This window comes from Heteronotia binoei, chromosome 5 (assembly GCF_032191835.1).
Source record: "Heteronotia binoei isolate CCM8104 ecotype False Entrance Well chromosome 5, APGP_CSIRO_Hbin_v1, whole genome shotgun sequence".
NCBI classification, from domain to species: Eukaryota; Metazoa; Chordata; class Lepidosauria; order Squamata; family Gekkonidae; genus Heteronotia; species Heteronotia binoei.
The window spans coordinates 101846125-101861701 of NC_083227.1; the positions used below are offsets into that span (position 1 = coordinate 101846125).

General features: G+C 44.5%; 1 protein-coding gene across 1 annotated transcript in view; it reads left to right on the top strand.

Moving 5' to 3' along the window:
* Positions 1-15577, top strand: part of ITIH4 (inter-alpha-trypsin inhibitor heavy chain 4) — a 75929-nt gene that overhangs the window by 25853 nt on the left and 34499 nt on the right. The window contains exon 13 of the mRNA XM_060238814.1: positions 2352-2550. Coding sequence (XP_060094797.1) covers positions 2352-2550 — 199 coding nt within the window. The remainder of the gene's footprint in view (positions 1-2351; positions 2551-15577) is intronic.

Sequence of the window (15577 nt, forward strand, 5' to 3'; positions counted from 1 at the left end):
ATGGTTTCAAGAATCCCCATGCCAAGTTCCTTGCATGTGGAATATTAAGTCTTCTGTCTGATGTCCTAGCTTTCAAAATGTAGAAGATCTGCTGTTTTAATTTATTTTATTTCATGCAGTTGTTTCTAGTCTGCCTTTCCCTCTGAAACTCAGGGTTTGATTACACAGAATAAATCAATACAATCAACAGGATGGGACATCCAAGAACAATGCCTTAGGATTTGGAATGCAGAAATCTGAAACACAATTGAAAATACATCTGAAACAAAACATATGCATTAAAATGACACATTAAGATGATGCACAAATTACACAGTAAGAGCACACTACAGCAACAGACAATCAGACTTGTCATTCCCCCACTGTGGGATGGGAAGGTCCCCTGCCACCAGGGGTTGTTTCTCTACCACAAGTCAATGCCAGCGGGGAGGAGATGGCAGGAAACAGTGGGAGGGACATCAGCAGCATCCCAGCCCCCTGACATCACTCCCCATGTGTTCAGAAGTGACATCAATCATAGTTGCTTCATTCCTGTAACACTAGTGCAGGGCTGTATAATGTGTTGTGCAGCAGATGAGAAGAGCTAGTGTCATGCTGACCTTCTATGGTCTGGTTCAAAAACTTTTTTTCCAAGGCAAGTTAGAAAGTGTTGCTATTCAAATAAAGATTTAAAACAAAGTGATCATCAAAATAATTTTTGAAGAGATTGCATAGATTACATAGCTCACATGAAGCTGCCTTACACTGAATCTGGCTCTGGGCTCATCAAGGGCAGGCTTGTCTACACATAAGAACATAAGAGAAGCCATGTTGGATCAGGCCAATGGCCCATCCAGTCCAACACTTTGTATCACACAGTGGCCAAAATACACACACACACACACACAATGTGGCTAATAGCCACTGATGGACCTCTGCTCCATATTTTTATCCAATCCCCTCTTAAAGCTGGCTATGCTTGTGGCTGCCACCACCTCCTGTGGCAGTGAATTCCACATGTTAATCACCCTTTGGGTGAAGAAGTACTTCCTTTTATCCCTTTTAACGTGACTGCTCAGCAATTTCATTAAATGCCCATGAGTTCTTGTATTGTGAGAAAGGGAGAAAAGTACTTCTTTCTCTACTTTCTCCATCCCATGAATAATCTTGTAAACCTCTATCATGTCACCCCGCAGTTGACGTTTCTCCATGCTAAAGAGCCCCAAGCGTTTTAACCTTTCTTCATTGGGAAAGTGTTCCAAACCTTTAATCACACAGCAACACAACAACTCTCCAGAGTCTCAAGCAGAAGTCTTTCATACCACCTGTCTGGTCCTTTCATAAGCAACAATGAATAATAAATGTAATAATCTCATAACAATTATCTCAGTTAATCTCTCCCCTTTTATTTATGCTCCTATGGTGATCAAGATTTATAATAATAATGAGTTTCACGATATCAGCAGCTTCCTTTGCTTGTCTCTTAGAAGATAACCTCAAGGATGGTTCAAAGTAGGTTTTATTTATCATTCTCACATCATGGAACTCCAGGTGACACACAGAGGATTCCCCAGAGGTCCCCCATCCAGACCCAGACTTGTGAAGGTTCAGCAAGGTTGATGCATCACATGCCTTCCATGTCCAGGTCCACATGCAGTCTCTCAGAGACTGTCTCTGGGTTCTGTAGCCAATTTTCTAGAAATTGTCGAGGATTGCTTCACATGGAGGATTTTCTGCAGAGACACACAAATGAGTAATATATGTACTTTTCCACTGAATGTAAAGAAACATGTTCCACAGCTAATCTAGGCCTTTTCCACGCAAGTTATTTGCCCCAGGTGAAATGCTATTGCCCCCCCCCATGCTTCCCCATAGCAATTTGGTGCATTCATGCACCTCATGCATTTTTCCTGGCCATCCCCTGAATTTTCCCAGACATGCTTTGCTACAATGTTTTGGGAAGGACCACAGCAAAGCTTGGCTTGCCATGAGAAGAAAATATTCAGATTATTCCATCCCATCTCATCTGCACAGCAGCCATGTTCCCTAAAGTGGTAATTTACTTTCCTTGCTACCAGTTTTTTAATTTTGTTTTTTTTATTGACAAGTGAATATTGTTATATTAATATAAAGTTATATAAAGATGTATAACAATATCTGAATTTTCACATTAATTATTTTAAAAGTAAATCTCTAGCATTTCTTGTATGACATCTCTGCAATACATGGGGCTAGATACTTGGGAAAAAAAGGAAATATCTATTACACATTGTTATCATGTTATACCAATAAAATAATATTCAAGTGCACATTTTGTTTCACTGAACCACTGTAGAAAGAAACAGTGTTGATTTGTCTCTTCTCTACTTTAGTGTTTCAGCTGAGGGAGAGCAGCAGAAAAACCTGAAAAGTCAAGCTTTGGAACTGTCCTTGAAGTTCAGCTTTGTTACTCCCCTGACATCCATGGTGGTTACCAAGCCTGATGCTGAAGAGGTGGCAAATAAACCCACAGAAGCAGGTAAAGTAGTACAAAATGTCTCAATGCCAAATACAAACAACATGACGTACTCTTAATATATACTCATTTTTTCCATAATTTTGTTCAGGTAATAGCATTAGAATACATTTTTGAAAGGCAGGAGGTAAAAGTCCTCATGAGAAAGTATACTTCCTGAAAACCTGCAAAACTCCTACCAGTCAGAGTTGAAGATACTGACCTGGATAGACCAATAGTCTCACTCATAAGAACATAAGAAGTCTGCTAGATCATCTGGACCAGTATCCTGTTTCATACAGTGGCCATTGGCCAACCACTTCTTCAGGAGGTCCAACAACAGGGCATAGAGGCCAAGGCCTTCTGCTGATGTTGCTTCCTGGGATCAGGCCCAGCACTAGGGCCTCTGGTAGGCTTCCCAACCCTCCCGTCCTGCGGGGGGACCCCAGGATTTCCAGCCTCTTCCCCCGCTCCCCCAAAAAATGGAAGCGGGGGGAAACGGCGCCAAGGAGCGTGGCGAGCCGCCCCATCTCAGAGCGGGTGACGCTACTGCGTGGCTGCCGCCTCTTCTCCGTAGCTGCTCCTCCGAGATGGGCTCAGCCTGAGCCCATCTCGGAGGAGCAGCTACGGAGAAGAGGCGGCAGCGCAGCGGCGTCGCCCGCTCCCCCCCTGAGGTAAAATCAGAGAAGGGGAAGCTGGAAGCAGGCCAGGAGTGTGGCGAGCCTCGAATCTGGGTCCTTCTAGGACCCCGAGCAGCAACGCTGGATGAGTGAGAGCAGGCCGGACTTGCGCCCTGCCCCTCCACTCCCTGCAGGGGCGAAGGCAGCCTGCGTGGGCAAGGGGGGCGCACTTCGCTTCTCTGCCTGGCCCCTCTGCTGGGTCTATGGCTGCACGAGTGGCAAGGGGCATGCTGGGCCGGCCTCGGAGGAGAAGGAGGCGGTGGCGGCGCTGAGCTGTGGCGGGAGGAGGCGGAGGCGGCATGGCTGCAGCGGAGGCTCCACAGGTGCTGGTCTACGGTGGCACGGTGGACTCCCGCTGTGTGCAGGCCTTCTGAGCCAAGGACTGGGTAAGGCCAGGGGCGATGCAGAAGGCTGGCGGAAGGTGGGAGGGGAGCTGCGCTGGTAGCCGGAGGGAGAGGCCCTCCTCGCCTTCCCTGCTGGCCAGTAGGGTTGCCAATCCCCAGGTGGGGGCAGGGGATCCCCCGGTTTGGAGGCCCTCCCCCCCCTTCAGGGTCGTCAGAAAGCAGGGGGGAGGGGAGGGAAATGTCTGCTGGGAACTCCGTTATTCCCTAGGGAGATTTATTCCCATAGAAAATCATGGAGAATTGATCCGTGGGTAACTGGGGCTCTGGGGGAGCTGTTTTTTGGGGTAGAGGCACCAAATTTTCAATATAGCATCTAGTGCCTCTCCCCAAAATACCCCTCAAGTTTCAAAAAGATTGGACCAGGGAGTCCAATTCCATGAGCCTCAAAAGAAGGTGCCCCTATCCTTCATTATTTCCTATGGAAGGAAGGAATTGAAAAGGTGTGCTGTCCCTTTAAATGTGATGGCCAGAACTCCCTTTGGAGTTCAATTATGCTTGTCACACCCTTGCTCCTGGCTCCACCCCTAATGTCTCCTGGCTCCACCCCCAAAGTCTCCTGGCTCCACCCCCAAAGTCCCCAGATATTTCTTGAATTGGACTTGGCAACCCTAGCCTCTGGTGCCCCAGGCCAGCACCTGTCCCGCACCCCCTCCCATGCTTGCCCCACTGCCACACCCCTGCCCACAGGAAGGACAGGCCCTGCAGTACACCAGGGGAGGGCTGGGTGGGCTCTGGGTGAGCTGCACCTACACAATGTGCTCTCAGAGGCACTCCAAGAGGGCAGTCTCAGAGCGCCTCAGAGAGTGCACTTCACAGGTGCAACTCACCTGCAGCCCACATTCAGTCTTCGCAGGCAGACTTGAGAAGGCTGAGCAGGGGCTGCGGATGAGCCACACCAACACCCTGCCCAGCTGCTCTTGACTTTAGGGCAAGAGCAGCTGGGCGGGGCGTTGGCATGGCTTCTCCGAGCCTGGCTTCCTTCACAAGGGAAGCTGGGCTCATAGAAGCTGTGTTGACACCCCACTCAGCTGCTTTCACCTTCAAGGCAAGAGTATCTAGGTGGGGTGTGTTCTCCTCTGAGCCTAGCTTCCCTTGCAAGGGAAGCCAGGCTTGGAGGAGAGCACACACCAACATGCTGTCCTGCCACTCTCAGCTTCCCAGGTCTGTGACTTATTTATAATAATATAATAATAATTTTTTATTTCTATCCCGCCCTCCCCGCCGAAGCAGGCTCAGGGCGGCTCACAGCATAAAATACACATTACATCAGTTTACATTATAAAAACATGGTTAAAACAGTTATAAATTATTAAAATTAACATAACAATATGGCGTTATAAACATTAGATTTCGTAAACATCAGATAATAAAAACATTTCCAGCAGCATACCTAGCTTTGTTACTAATTCTATCGCTAGTTGAAGGCCACCTTGAAAAGGTGGGTCTTACAGGCCCTATGGAATTGATCTAAACATCTTCGGGCCCTCACCTCCTCGGGGAGTTGGTTCCACAATAATGGAGCGACGACAGAGAAGGCCCGATCCCGGGTGGCCTTCAGTCTGGCCTCCCTTGGCCCAGGGATATTCAACTGGTTTTTCCCAGATGACCTCAGTACACAGCAAGTTATTAAAATGTGGAATTTGCTGCTAAAAAGGTGTAGTGATGGCCACAGGCATCAACAGCTTTAAAAAGGGATTAGACAAATTCATGGAAGATAGGTCTATTGGAAGCCTGGCACCACCCCCATGAGGTGGTGTCCTAGGCAGCCACCTACCTCACCTGCTTCTACACACCAGCCATGACTGGGATTCAAAGGCTGACTGCCACTTTATGTGTAAATTCCCTTTATAAGAAGACTGCAGATTTATACTCCGCCCTTCTCTCTGAATCAGAGACTCAGAGCGGCTTACAATCTCCTATATCTTCTCCCCCCACAACAGGCACCCTATGAGGTGGGTGGGGCTGAAAGGGCTCTCACAGCAGCTGCCCTTTCAAGGACAACTCCTGTGATAGCTCTGGCTAACCCAAGGCCATTCCAGCAGCTGCAAATGGAGGAGTGGGGAATCAAACCCGGTTCTCCCAGATAAGAGTCTGCACACTTAACCACTACACCAAACTGGCTCTCATCCTTTAATCACCATGGCTAGTAGCTACCAATAGACCTATCTTCCATGAATTTGTCTAATCCCTTTTTAAAGCTGTTGATGCCGTGGCCATCACTACACCTTTTTAGCAGCAAATTCCACATTTTAATAACTTGCTGTGTAAATAAGTATTTCCTTTTGTCCATCGCAAATCGACTGCCCATCAGCTTCACTGGATGCCCTCAAGTTCTAGTATTTTGGAGAGGAAGAAAGAGTTCTCTTTGTCAACTATCTCCACTCTATGCATAATTTTATAAACTGTAGCATGCCCCCCTTAGTCATCTCTCTTTTTAAAAAAAACTTAAAAGTTTTCCTTTCCTCATAGGGAAGGTGTGCCAACTCCCTAATAATCTTTATCGCCTTTTTTCTACTCCCCCCCCCCAAAAAAAACTCTGCAATATCCATTTTGAGATATGATGACCACAACTACACACAGTATTTCATATGGGACTGCACCATTGATCTATACAGGGGCATTATAATATCAGCCATTATATTTTCAATCCCTTTCCTCATATTCCCCAACAAAGAGTTTGCCTTTCTCAGCGCCGCAGCACACTGGAGTGATTACCTGGCTTATTAGCCTTCTGTAGGGTCTGTAAAACGGAGCTGTTTCGCCAGGCTTTTAGCTGAAGCTGCAGGTGTCTATTCTTGATCTGGTTGGCCTCCCCGGCCAGCACTGTCATCTGAGGAAGGGCAGGATAACAGTGTAAAAAATAAATATTTTTCTATTAAATACTACATGTGTGTCAAAAAAGTGAAATAATGCAGATTATATGAATTTGTGGTAGCAAACTGTGTGGTAGCAAACTTGCTGTGTGGCAGCAAGTTTCCCCATAGCTGTTGCGAGGCCTGGCCACAGTTCCTTATTCCAGAGGAGGATTGGTCATTATAGATTCCAGGATGCCTCCTGGTGGGCCTCCCCCCAACTGAACCAGGCCAATCCTGTGGCAGAAGGGCTGCATCTGGCCCACCCAAGCGCCACATGGTATGGAGGAGATGGCACCCAAGCACCACATGAGGCAAAGGAAGTAGTACTCAGCCTGATCAAAACCTGCATGAGGTGAGGTGAATGAGATGGTGCCAGTCTGCTCAAATCCTGTGCAAGGCAAGGTGAGGGTGGTAGCCTTGGGCCTACCCCAAACCCATGTGAGGTGAGGGAGGCATCATTGCCAGGCAAAGGAGATGGTACCCAACCTGCCCATGCCCTGCATGAGACATGGTGAGGGAACCAATGCCCAGCCAATTGGGGAGCAGCCTTTGAGAGGCAAGCAGGAGGTGGGGTTTTACCCAGAAAGAGCGAGAGAGAGAGATTTCAGTGTTGTTGGGTTGTTGTTGTTGTTTTTGCAAATCTGGGGCATTTTTTAGGTTTATAGAACAATCTGTCTTGTCTGCTAATGACTCCAGTCTCCAGAATTAATTATCCTCCAAAGGTCTGGCCATGCTGAGAATTAGATATATTGATATATCTGGGACTTCCCAAATGTTGAACATCACACTATTATAATAATGTCTGAAGTTTTCCTATCCAGGCAAAAAAAACCATAAGATAAATGCTAACAAAACTATGATATCCAATGATTTTCTGAAACGATTCACACCTCATTGGTAACAGGTTTCAACAAACATTTTGACAATGGGTTCCAACAAAAAGAAAGATACCCATTTCCCCAGTTAATTTTTGCCTTAGACCACTACTTTGATGGACTCTGTAATATTCATTCTGTTATTCTTTGTCTAGATAATGAGAATTCCGAGAGGTATAAACCTCAAAAAGGTACGTAATCAACGTGACCAATTTACTATTACAGCTACATATTCTTAAGCTGTTAAGAAAATTAGTCTAACAATCAGACTTTTTTTTACAGGTATGCTGGCTCATCCTTGGAGTTCATATAGAGATATGAATTATCCTGTTGGATCAGAAGACTACGGAACAATGTTACATTTCTCATCTTTCTTTGGTATTATTTTAATTTCCTTGTCTCATAAAAGGAGTACAGTACTTACATGCATTTATTTATTCATTTATATAAATATGTGTTTTCTGCCCTCATATAAAAGTAAGAATAATAAAATCAGTAAAACAGCAACAGTAGTAATTCATAAAACAGTAGCTTTTCAAGAGAGCTTTTAAAACTGCAGAGCACTTGCAGTTGCCACAATAAATTGTTTTTTAAAACCCTAGAAACCAAAACACATTGGCCGTAGGTGAGGGGGAAATCAATCACTCAAGGATCAGAAAATCAGGATGGACTTTTTCAAGTGCCTAAAAGATGACAAATATGATGTCAAGAGAATATTTTTCATGAAGGAGTTTGATAAATAGTGCACAATTACAGAAAAGGTTCTCTCTCTGGCTGCTTCCCCAAGGACCTTTTGTTTCGCCTTGCCTTACAAACAATAGTTTTGCCATTTTTTCACACAACCTTGTATAATTGTGTATTTTCCATTGTGAGCATTTTTCTCTGCCTAACAATCATTTTACTGAAAACTGCTGTGGTAGATTATTCATAAGAACATAAGAAAATAAGAGAAGCCATATTGGATCAGGCCAATGGTCCATCCAGTCCGACACTCTTCATTCCCCTCTTGAAGCTGTCTATGCTTGTAGCTGCCACCACCTTCTGTGGCAGTGAATTCCATGTGTTAATCACCCTTTGGGTGAAGAAGTACTTCCTTTTATCAGTTCTAACCCGACTGCTCAGTAATTTCATTGAATGTCCACAAGTTCTCCGTATTGTGAGAAAGGGAGAAAAATACTTCTTTCTCTACCTTCTCTATCCCATGCAAAATCCTGTAAACCTCTATCATGTCACCTCTAAGTCAACATTTCTCCACGCTAAAGAGCCCCAGGTGTTTTAACCTTTCTTCATAGGGAAAGTGTTCCAACCCTTTAATCATTCTAGTTGACCTTTTCTGCACTTTTTCCAATGCTATATCTTTTTTGAGGTGTGGCAACCAGAATTGTACACAGTATTCCAAATGAGGCCACACCATCGATTTATACAGGGGCATTATGATACTGGCTGATTTGTTTTCAATTCCCTTCCTAATAATACCCAGCATGGCGTTGGCCTTTTTTTATTGCAATCGCACACTATCTCAACATTTTCAGTGAGTTATCTACCATGACCCCAAGATCTCTCTCTTGGTCAGTCTCCACCAGTTCACACCCCATCAACTTGTATTTATAGTTAGGATTTTTGGCCCCAATGTGCATTACTTTGCACTTGGCCATGTTGAACCTCATTTGCCACAATGACGCCCACTCGCCCAGCGTCAACAGATCCCTTTGGAGTGCCTCACAATCCTCTCTGGTTCTCACCACCCTGAACAATTTAGTGTCATCCGCAAACTTAGCCACTTCACTGCTTACTCCCAGTTCCAAATAATTAATGAACAAGTTTAAAGGCATCGGACCCAGCACTGAGCCCTGTGTCACCCCACTGCTTACCATCCTTCACTGAGAAAATTGCCCATTTATACTCACTCTCTGTTTTCTATTATTAGTCAGTTTTTGATCCACAAGAGGACTTGTCCTTTTACTCCATGATTCTTGAACTTACTAAGGAGCCTTTGATGAGGAACTTTATCAAAAGCTTTCTGGAACTCAAGGTAAACAACATCTATTGGGTTCCCTTTGTCCACATGTTTGTTTACCCCCTCAAAGAACTCTAACAGGTTAGTGAGATAAGATCTTCCTTTACAGAACCTATGCTGAGTCTTTCTCAATAACTTGCATTCATCAATGTGCCTACACATTCTATCCTTGATAATGGTTTCTACCAACTTTCCAGGTATTGAAGTCAGACTGACTAGCCCGTAATTTCCCAGATCTCCTCTGGAACCCTTTTAAAAGATGGGGGTGACATTTGCTACTTTCCAGAGGCAGATTTCAATGAAAGATTGAGGCAGATTTCAATGAAAGAACAGAGGCAGATTTCAATGAAAGATTACATATTTTTGTCAGGAGATCCACAAGTTCACCTTTGAGTTCTTTCAGAACTCTTGGATGTATGCCATCCGGACCTGGTGACTTATCAGTTTTTAATTTGTCTATCAGTTGAAGGACCTCCTCTCTTGTCACCTCAATCTGACTCAGGTCTTTCAACACCCCTTCCAAAATTAGCGGGTCTGGAGTGGGCAAACACTTCTCATCTTCCACAGTGAAGACGGAGGCAAAAAATGCATTCAGCTTCTCAGCCATTTTCCTATTCTCCTTCAGTAATCCTTTTACCCCTTGGTCATCCAAGGGTCCCACTTCCTCCCTGACTGGTTTCCTGCTTCTAATATATTTGAAGAAGAAGAAGATTTTGGATTTATATCCCACCCTATTCTCTGAATCTCAGAGTCTCAGAGCGGTCACAATCTCCTCTACCTTCCAACCCCAAAACAAACATCCTGTGAGGTAGGTGGGGCTGAGAGTGCTTTTATAGCAGCTGCACTTTCAAGGATAGCTTCTATGAAAGCTATGGCTGACTCAAGGCCATCTCAGCAGGTGCAAGTGGAGGAGTGGGGAATCAAACCCGGTTATTCCAGGGATGTCAAACATGTGGCCTGGGGGCCATATCAGGCCCCCGGAGGGTGCCTATCTGCTTCCTTCTCCCTCTGTCTTGGTTCCTTCTGCATAACAGCTTGCTTTGCCAGGCTTGCTCAATTGCACAGGAGCTGCAGAGCAAAGCCTCTATTTTCTCCATTGGCTTCTCCCTTGGGGAGGAAGGAGGGGAAGGAGAGCTGCTTTGCCATGCTCTCTCAATCGCACAGCATAACTACTGAGCCAAGCCTCTCTTCCTTCTATTAGCTGAGGCTCCTCCCTCTTCTGGTCCACTGAGGAAGAAAGGAAAAAGCCAGAGCTTCTTTTGACCAATTCCCTGGATCGCATGGGAGAGATACAAAGAAAGCACTTTTAAGACCAATGAGTGCTAATGTTTTAAGCATGTTTTAAGGGGTTTTTTTTAAGTCATTATGTTTATAAATGTCTAGTCTGGATGTGTTTGTTTAATGTTTAAAATTTATATCTCTGTTACCTGACATTACATTTTATGACATACATGGCCTGGCCCGACAAGATCTCATTTATGTCAGATCTGGCCCTCATAACAAATAAGTTTGACACCCCTGACATAAATGATTACAAAACCATGATATCCAATGAATTTCTAAAATGATTCACACTTCATTAGTTACAGATTTAAAGAAACATTTTGACCAAGAGTTTCAATAAAAAGAAAGCTACCATTTTCCTAAGTTAACTTTTGCTCAGACCGCTACTTTGATGGACTCTGTGATATTCACTCTGTTGTTATTCTTTGTCTAGCTTATGACAGCTTCATGGTTCAAAGAGGTATGTAATCAACAATCAATTTGCTATTACAGCTATTTACTCTTCTGCTGTAAGAAAATTAGTCTAACGATATCTCTTCCTGGGATTTCAGCACATAGAGTTAAAACTGATCCTGTCAGACCAGAAGGCTCCAGAGCAATGTTTCATTATGATCTTGACAGACATTAATTTCCTTGTCTCATAAAAGGATTACAGTACTTGTGTGCATTTATTTCTTCTATTCATTTTTCTATAAACAGTTGGTTTCTGTCCTAATATGTGCTCATCGAGGCAAATCACAATAAAAAACTAAGAATAATAAAGTCAGTAAAACAGCAACAGTAGTAATTCACAGCAGTAACCTTTAAAGAGAGCTTTTAAACTGCAGCACACTTCCAATTGCACAATAAATCGTTTAAAAAAATCCTAAAAAGCCAAAACAAATAGACCCTAGGTGAAGGGAAATCAATCACTCAAGGGTCAAACCATCAGGATGGACTTTTCCTGGTGCCTAAAAGAGTCCTCAGAGACCAATAAGATTTGAGAGTAAGAACTTTTCAGAGTCTGATAAAGGGAACTTTGACTCTTGAAAGCACATACTTCAAAAATCTTCTTGGTCTCTAAGGTGCTACTGGATTCCAATCTAGCTGTTCACCTGGGAAATTTTATTCCTTCCAAACTGTTCTGCTGTTCTTTGGGAAATCTGAGTTTGTGCTTGCATTTGTTAATAAGTGCAGGTTTGAGTTTGATAATTTAATTTAATTTTTCAATTTATAATTCAATTTTTTTATTTATACCCCACCCTATCTCACAATTGGGCTCTGGGTAGCTTACAACATTAAAACCTTACAGAAACATTAAACAAACACATCCAGACTAGACAATAACATAATTACAGAATCTGTAGAATTACAGAATTATCAAAGTAGCATTTTCAACATTTAAAGCTGAAAGGCAATCTATAAATAAACAAACTAGCTATATACCAAAACCGGAAGTTACAAGTGGGGGAACCAGAAGGAACTGTGGGAGTCATCTCACTTAACCCTCCCCAGTTTCTTCTTTCCCTCCTCCTATCAGCCCCCTTTCCCTGCTCTCCTTCCCATCCACTAACTGATGTTTTACCTGCCCCCCAATCATCCACTATATTTATTATATATTTACTTCATTTATATCCCACTTTTCTCCATGGCGAGGCATCAAAATCTCACAGTAGCAAGTTGGTCAGCCCTGGCTGCAATGAGTCCTCCCTCAAAGGCCCTGCCCCTCCCCTTGCCTTTTACTGAAAGAAACCAAGGCTTCAACTGGCAGTACTTTTATGGCTGCCTAGCTATTGCCACTGAGGTCATCTTAGGGCTTCAAGTACTACTTCTGTTATTTTGGATTTTTAACCCTCCCCCAGTGCTGATTAAAAAAAAAAAAGACTTCAGATTCTGCAAATCTGGGACTCTTCTCAGAATTGTTGAATGATCTGTCTTATTTGTTCATGGCTCAAGGCTCTGGATTTAAGCACCCACATGTTTGGCAACGTTGAAAAGTAGATATATTGATTATAGTTTTTTTGTGATGAGAGCCAGCTTTTATTTAAAAAGGTATTGACATAATATAGTGTTGCAAAATCATCTTAGTAGAAGATTCTTATGGTGGACTGCCCCCTCTCCCCAATGTATGATGTACAATAATACTTTTAAAAGATTATACAGCTCCTGTCCACTGTTGAATTGTTCATATCATTTGTTTTTAAGCTGAAAAACTGCTGTAGGTAGGAGAACACAGGAGCTCAATCAGTCAGCACATCCCCTTCTTCTTCATATAAACAGAACCCCACCAAATCTAGTCCTCAAGAGATTATTCTAAAATTATTGTAAAAATATTGTAAAATTTTAACTGTCTGAAAAATAATATAACAACGAAGATCTCTCATAGGTATTATTCCTCCTGATCCAACTACAGGACGCAGTGGAGGAGCATCAAGAAGAAGGAATGGTTTTGTCCAACCGGCAGGTATTCTTCTCACTCTTATCTTAAATAGAGATTACAGGATCATGCATAATAATTACTTTATTTTGGTAAGTGTTATTCCTAATTTTTATTTTATTTTAGTATATTTCTATTCCGCCCATTTCCCGTAGGGCTCAGGGCGGAGTACAACATATGATAAAACAATGAAATACAATAAAAACATTTTCTAAACAGACAACTCAACAGCACTCAGATTACCATGACATCACATATTGTCCAGCCTAGCTATCTCACATCATGATATCTCATAGGGATGGCAGTTTTTATTCCATTTCCTAGCACAGATGACAGTGCTGGCAGGGGAGGCCAACCAGATCAAGAATAGACGCCCACAGCCTCAGCTAAAAGTCTGGCAGAACAGCTCTGTTTTACAGGCCCTATGGAAAGCTAATAAGCCAGATAGGGCCCAGAACTCAATAGGGAGCTGATTACACCAGGTTGGGGCCAGGACTGAAAAAGCCCTGGCCCTAGTTGAGGCAAGGTGGGTGTCTCTTGGGCTGGGGACGGCCAACAGATGTTGGGAGGCCAAATGTAATGACCTCCTGGGCATATATAGAAAGAGACGGTCCTGCAGGTACATTGGTCCCAGGCCATGTAAGGCTTTAAATGTTAGCACTAGAACCTTGAAGGATCCGGTACTCGATGGGCAGCCAGTGCAGACTGCAGAGCGCCAGCCAAATGCCCACCTGTAAAGGTGGTGCAGTCAGCAGACGAGTCGCTGCATTTTGCACCCACTGCAGTTTCCGGATCAGTCTCAAGGGTAAGCCAGCATAGAGCAAGTTACAGTAGTCTAGTCTGGAAGTGACCATTGCATGGATCACTGTAGCAAGGTCCTTGGGGAGATAGATATGGTGCTAGCTGCCTGATCTAACGAAGATAACAAAAGGCAGACCTGGCAACCATCATGATCTGGGCCTCCATGGAAAGGAAGGCATCCAAAGTCACTCCCAATCTCCTCACCTGTTGGGCAGGCACCGATGTGGCACCATCCAAAGCTGGGAGCTTGATGCCCATACCTACCACACCCTGAATTAGGTACAGGACCTCTGTTTTAGCTGGATTCAGTTTCAGCCGGCTCTGTTGTAACCACCCAGCCATGGCTGCCAATGCCTTGGAAAACTGGTCGGGGCGGCGACTGGCCGGCCATTCATCAACAGATAAAGCTGGGGTGTCATCAGCGTACTGGTGGCAAGCCAGCCCAAAACCTCGGGCAATCTGGGCAAGGGGGCACATATAGATGTTAAATAATTATTGGTGAGAGAATGGCTCCCTGCGGCACTCTACATATAAGTGGATGCCACAAGGAAATCTGCTCCCCAAGCACCACCCTTTGTCCCCGGAGAAAGGAGGAAAACCATTGTAAGGCCACCCCCCGAACTCTGGCGACAGTGAGGCGGTGGGTCATAAAGTCGTAATTGACTGTGTCAAATGCTGCTGACAGATTGAGAAGTATCAGCAGCGCTGACCCGCCTTAATCCAGGTGCTGTCTTAAGTCATCTGTGAGAGCGACTAGGACAGTCTCCGTCCCATGGCCTGGGCAAAAGCCGGACTGGAATGGGTCCAAGGAGGATGTTTCATCCAGGAAAACCTGTAACTGCTCTGCCACCACTTTCTCAACTACCTTACCCAGAAACAGTAAATTCGAAACTGGGTGGTAGTTGGCCAAGACCCCAGGGTCTAAAGCGGATGAACCACTGCCTCCTTCACTTTCTCTGGAAAGGTCCCTGTTGAAAGGGACAAGTTGACAATATCACCCAGAAAATCCCTGATACCATCTCAACTGGCTTTCACCAGCCAAGATGGCAGGGATCCAGGGGGCAAGTGGTAGGCTTTACTGCAGCCAGGATCCTGTCCACATCCTCCGGTAAGACCCCGCTGAAGCAGTCCAATATAAGACCAGAAGACGGCCAAGGGGCTTCCAGCTCGCGTACTGTATCAATCGTGGCAGGTAGGTCCTGGCGGAGAGTCAGGATTTTATCTACAAAATATGCCGCAAAAGCCTCAAAGCCAATATCCAATTCTTTACCATTTTGCTTGCCTGATGGCAAGACTGTAAATGACCAAATTACTCTAAAAAGTTGAGCTGGGCATGACTTTGCAGACTCTATGGAGGCCGCATAGAACTCTTTCTTAGAGGACTTCATAGCCCCTTCATAGACCTTCATAAACGTTCTATAAGAGGTTCTTGACTTGTCACATTGTCACACTTGCTCTAGCTGTCTAAGTTGCCGTTTCATCCTCAGCATCTCCATGGTATACCAATGGGCAACTTTGGTGTGACAACGAAGAGGGCTCTGGGGAGCAATGTCATCGATGGCAGTAGAGAACCGGGAGTACCAGTCCTCCACTAACTTATTCAATGACCTGCCAGGGGGCATCGGATCCCACAGGGCCTCCTGAAACCACTCTGGGTCCATTTGGCTCTGCGGGCGAGCATAAATCTGCTCACCACCTAAACAGAAGGGAAGTTTCAGGTCTAACCGGGCTTTCAGGACATAATAATCTGACCATGGAACTGGCTCCGCTGT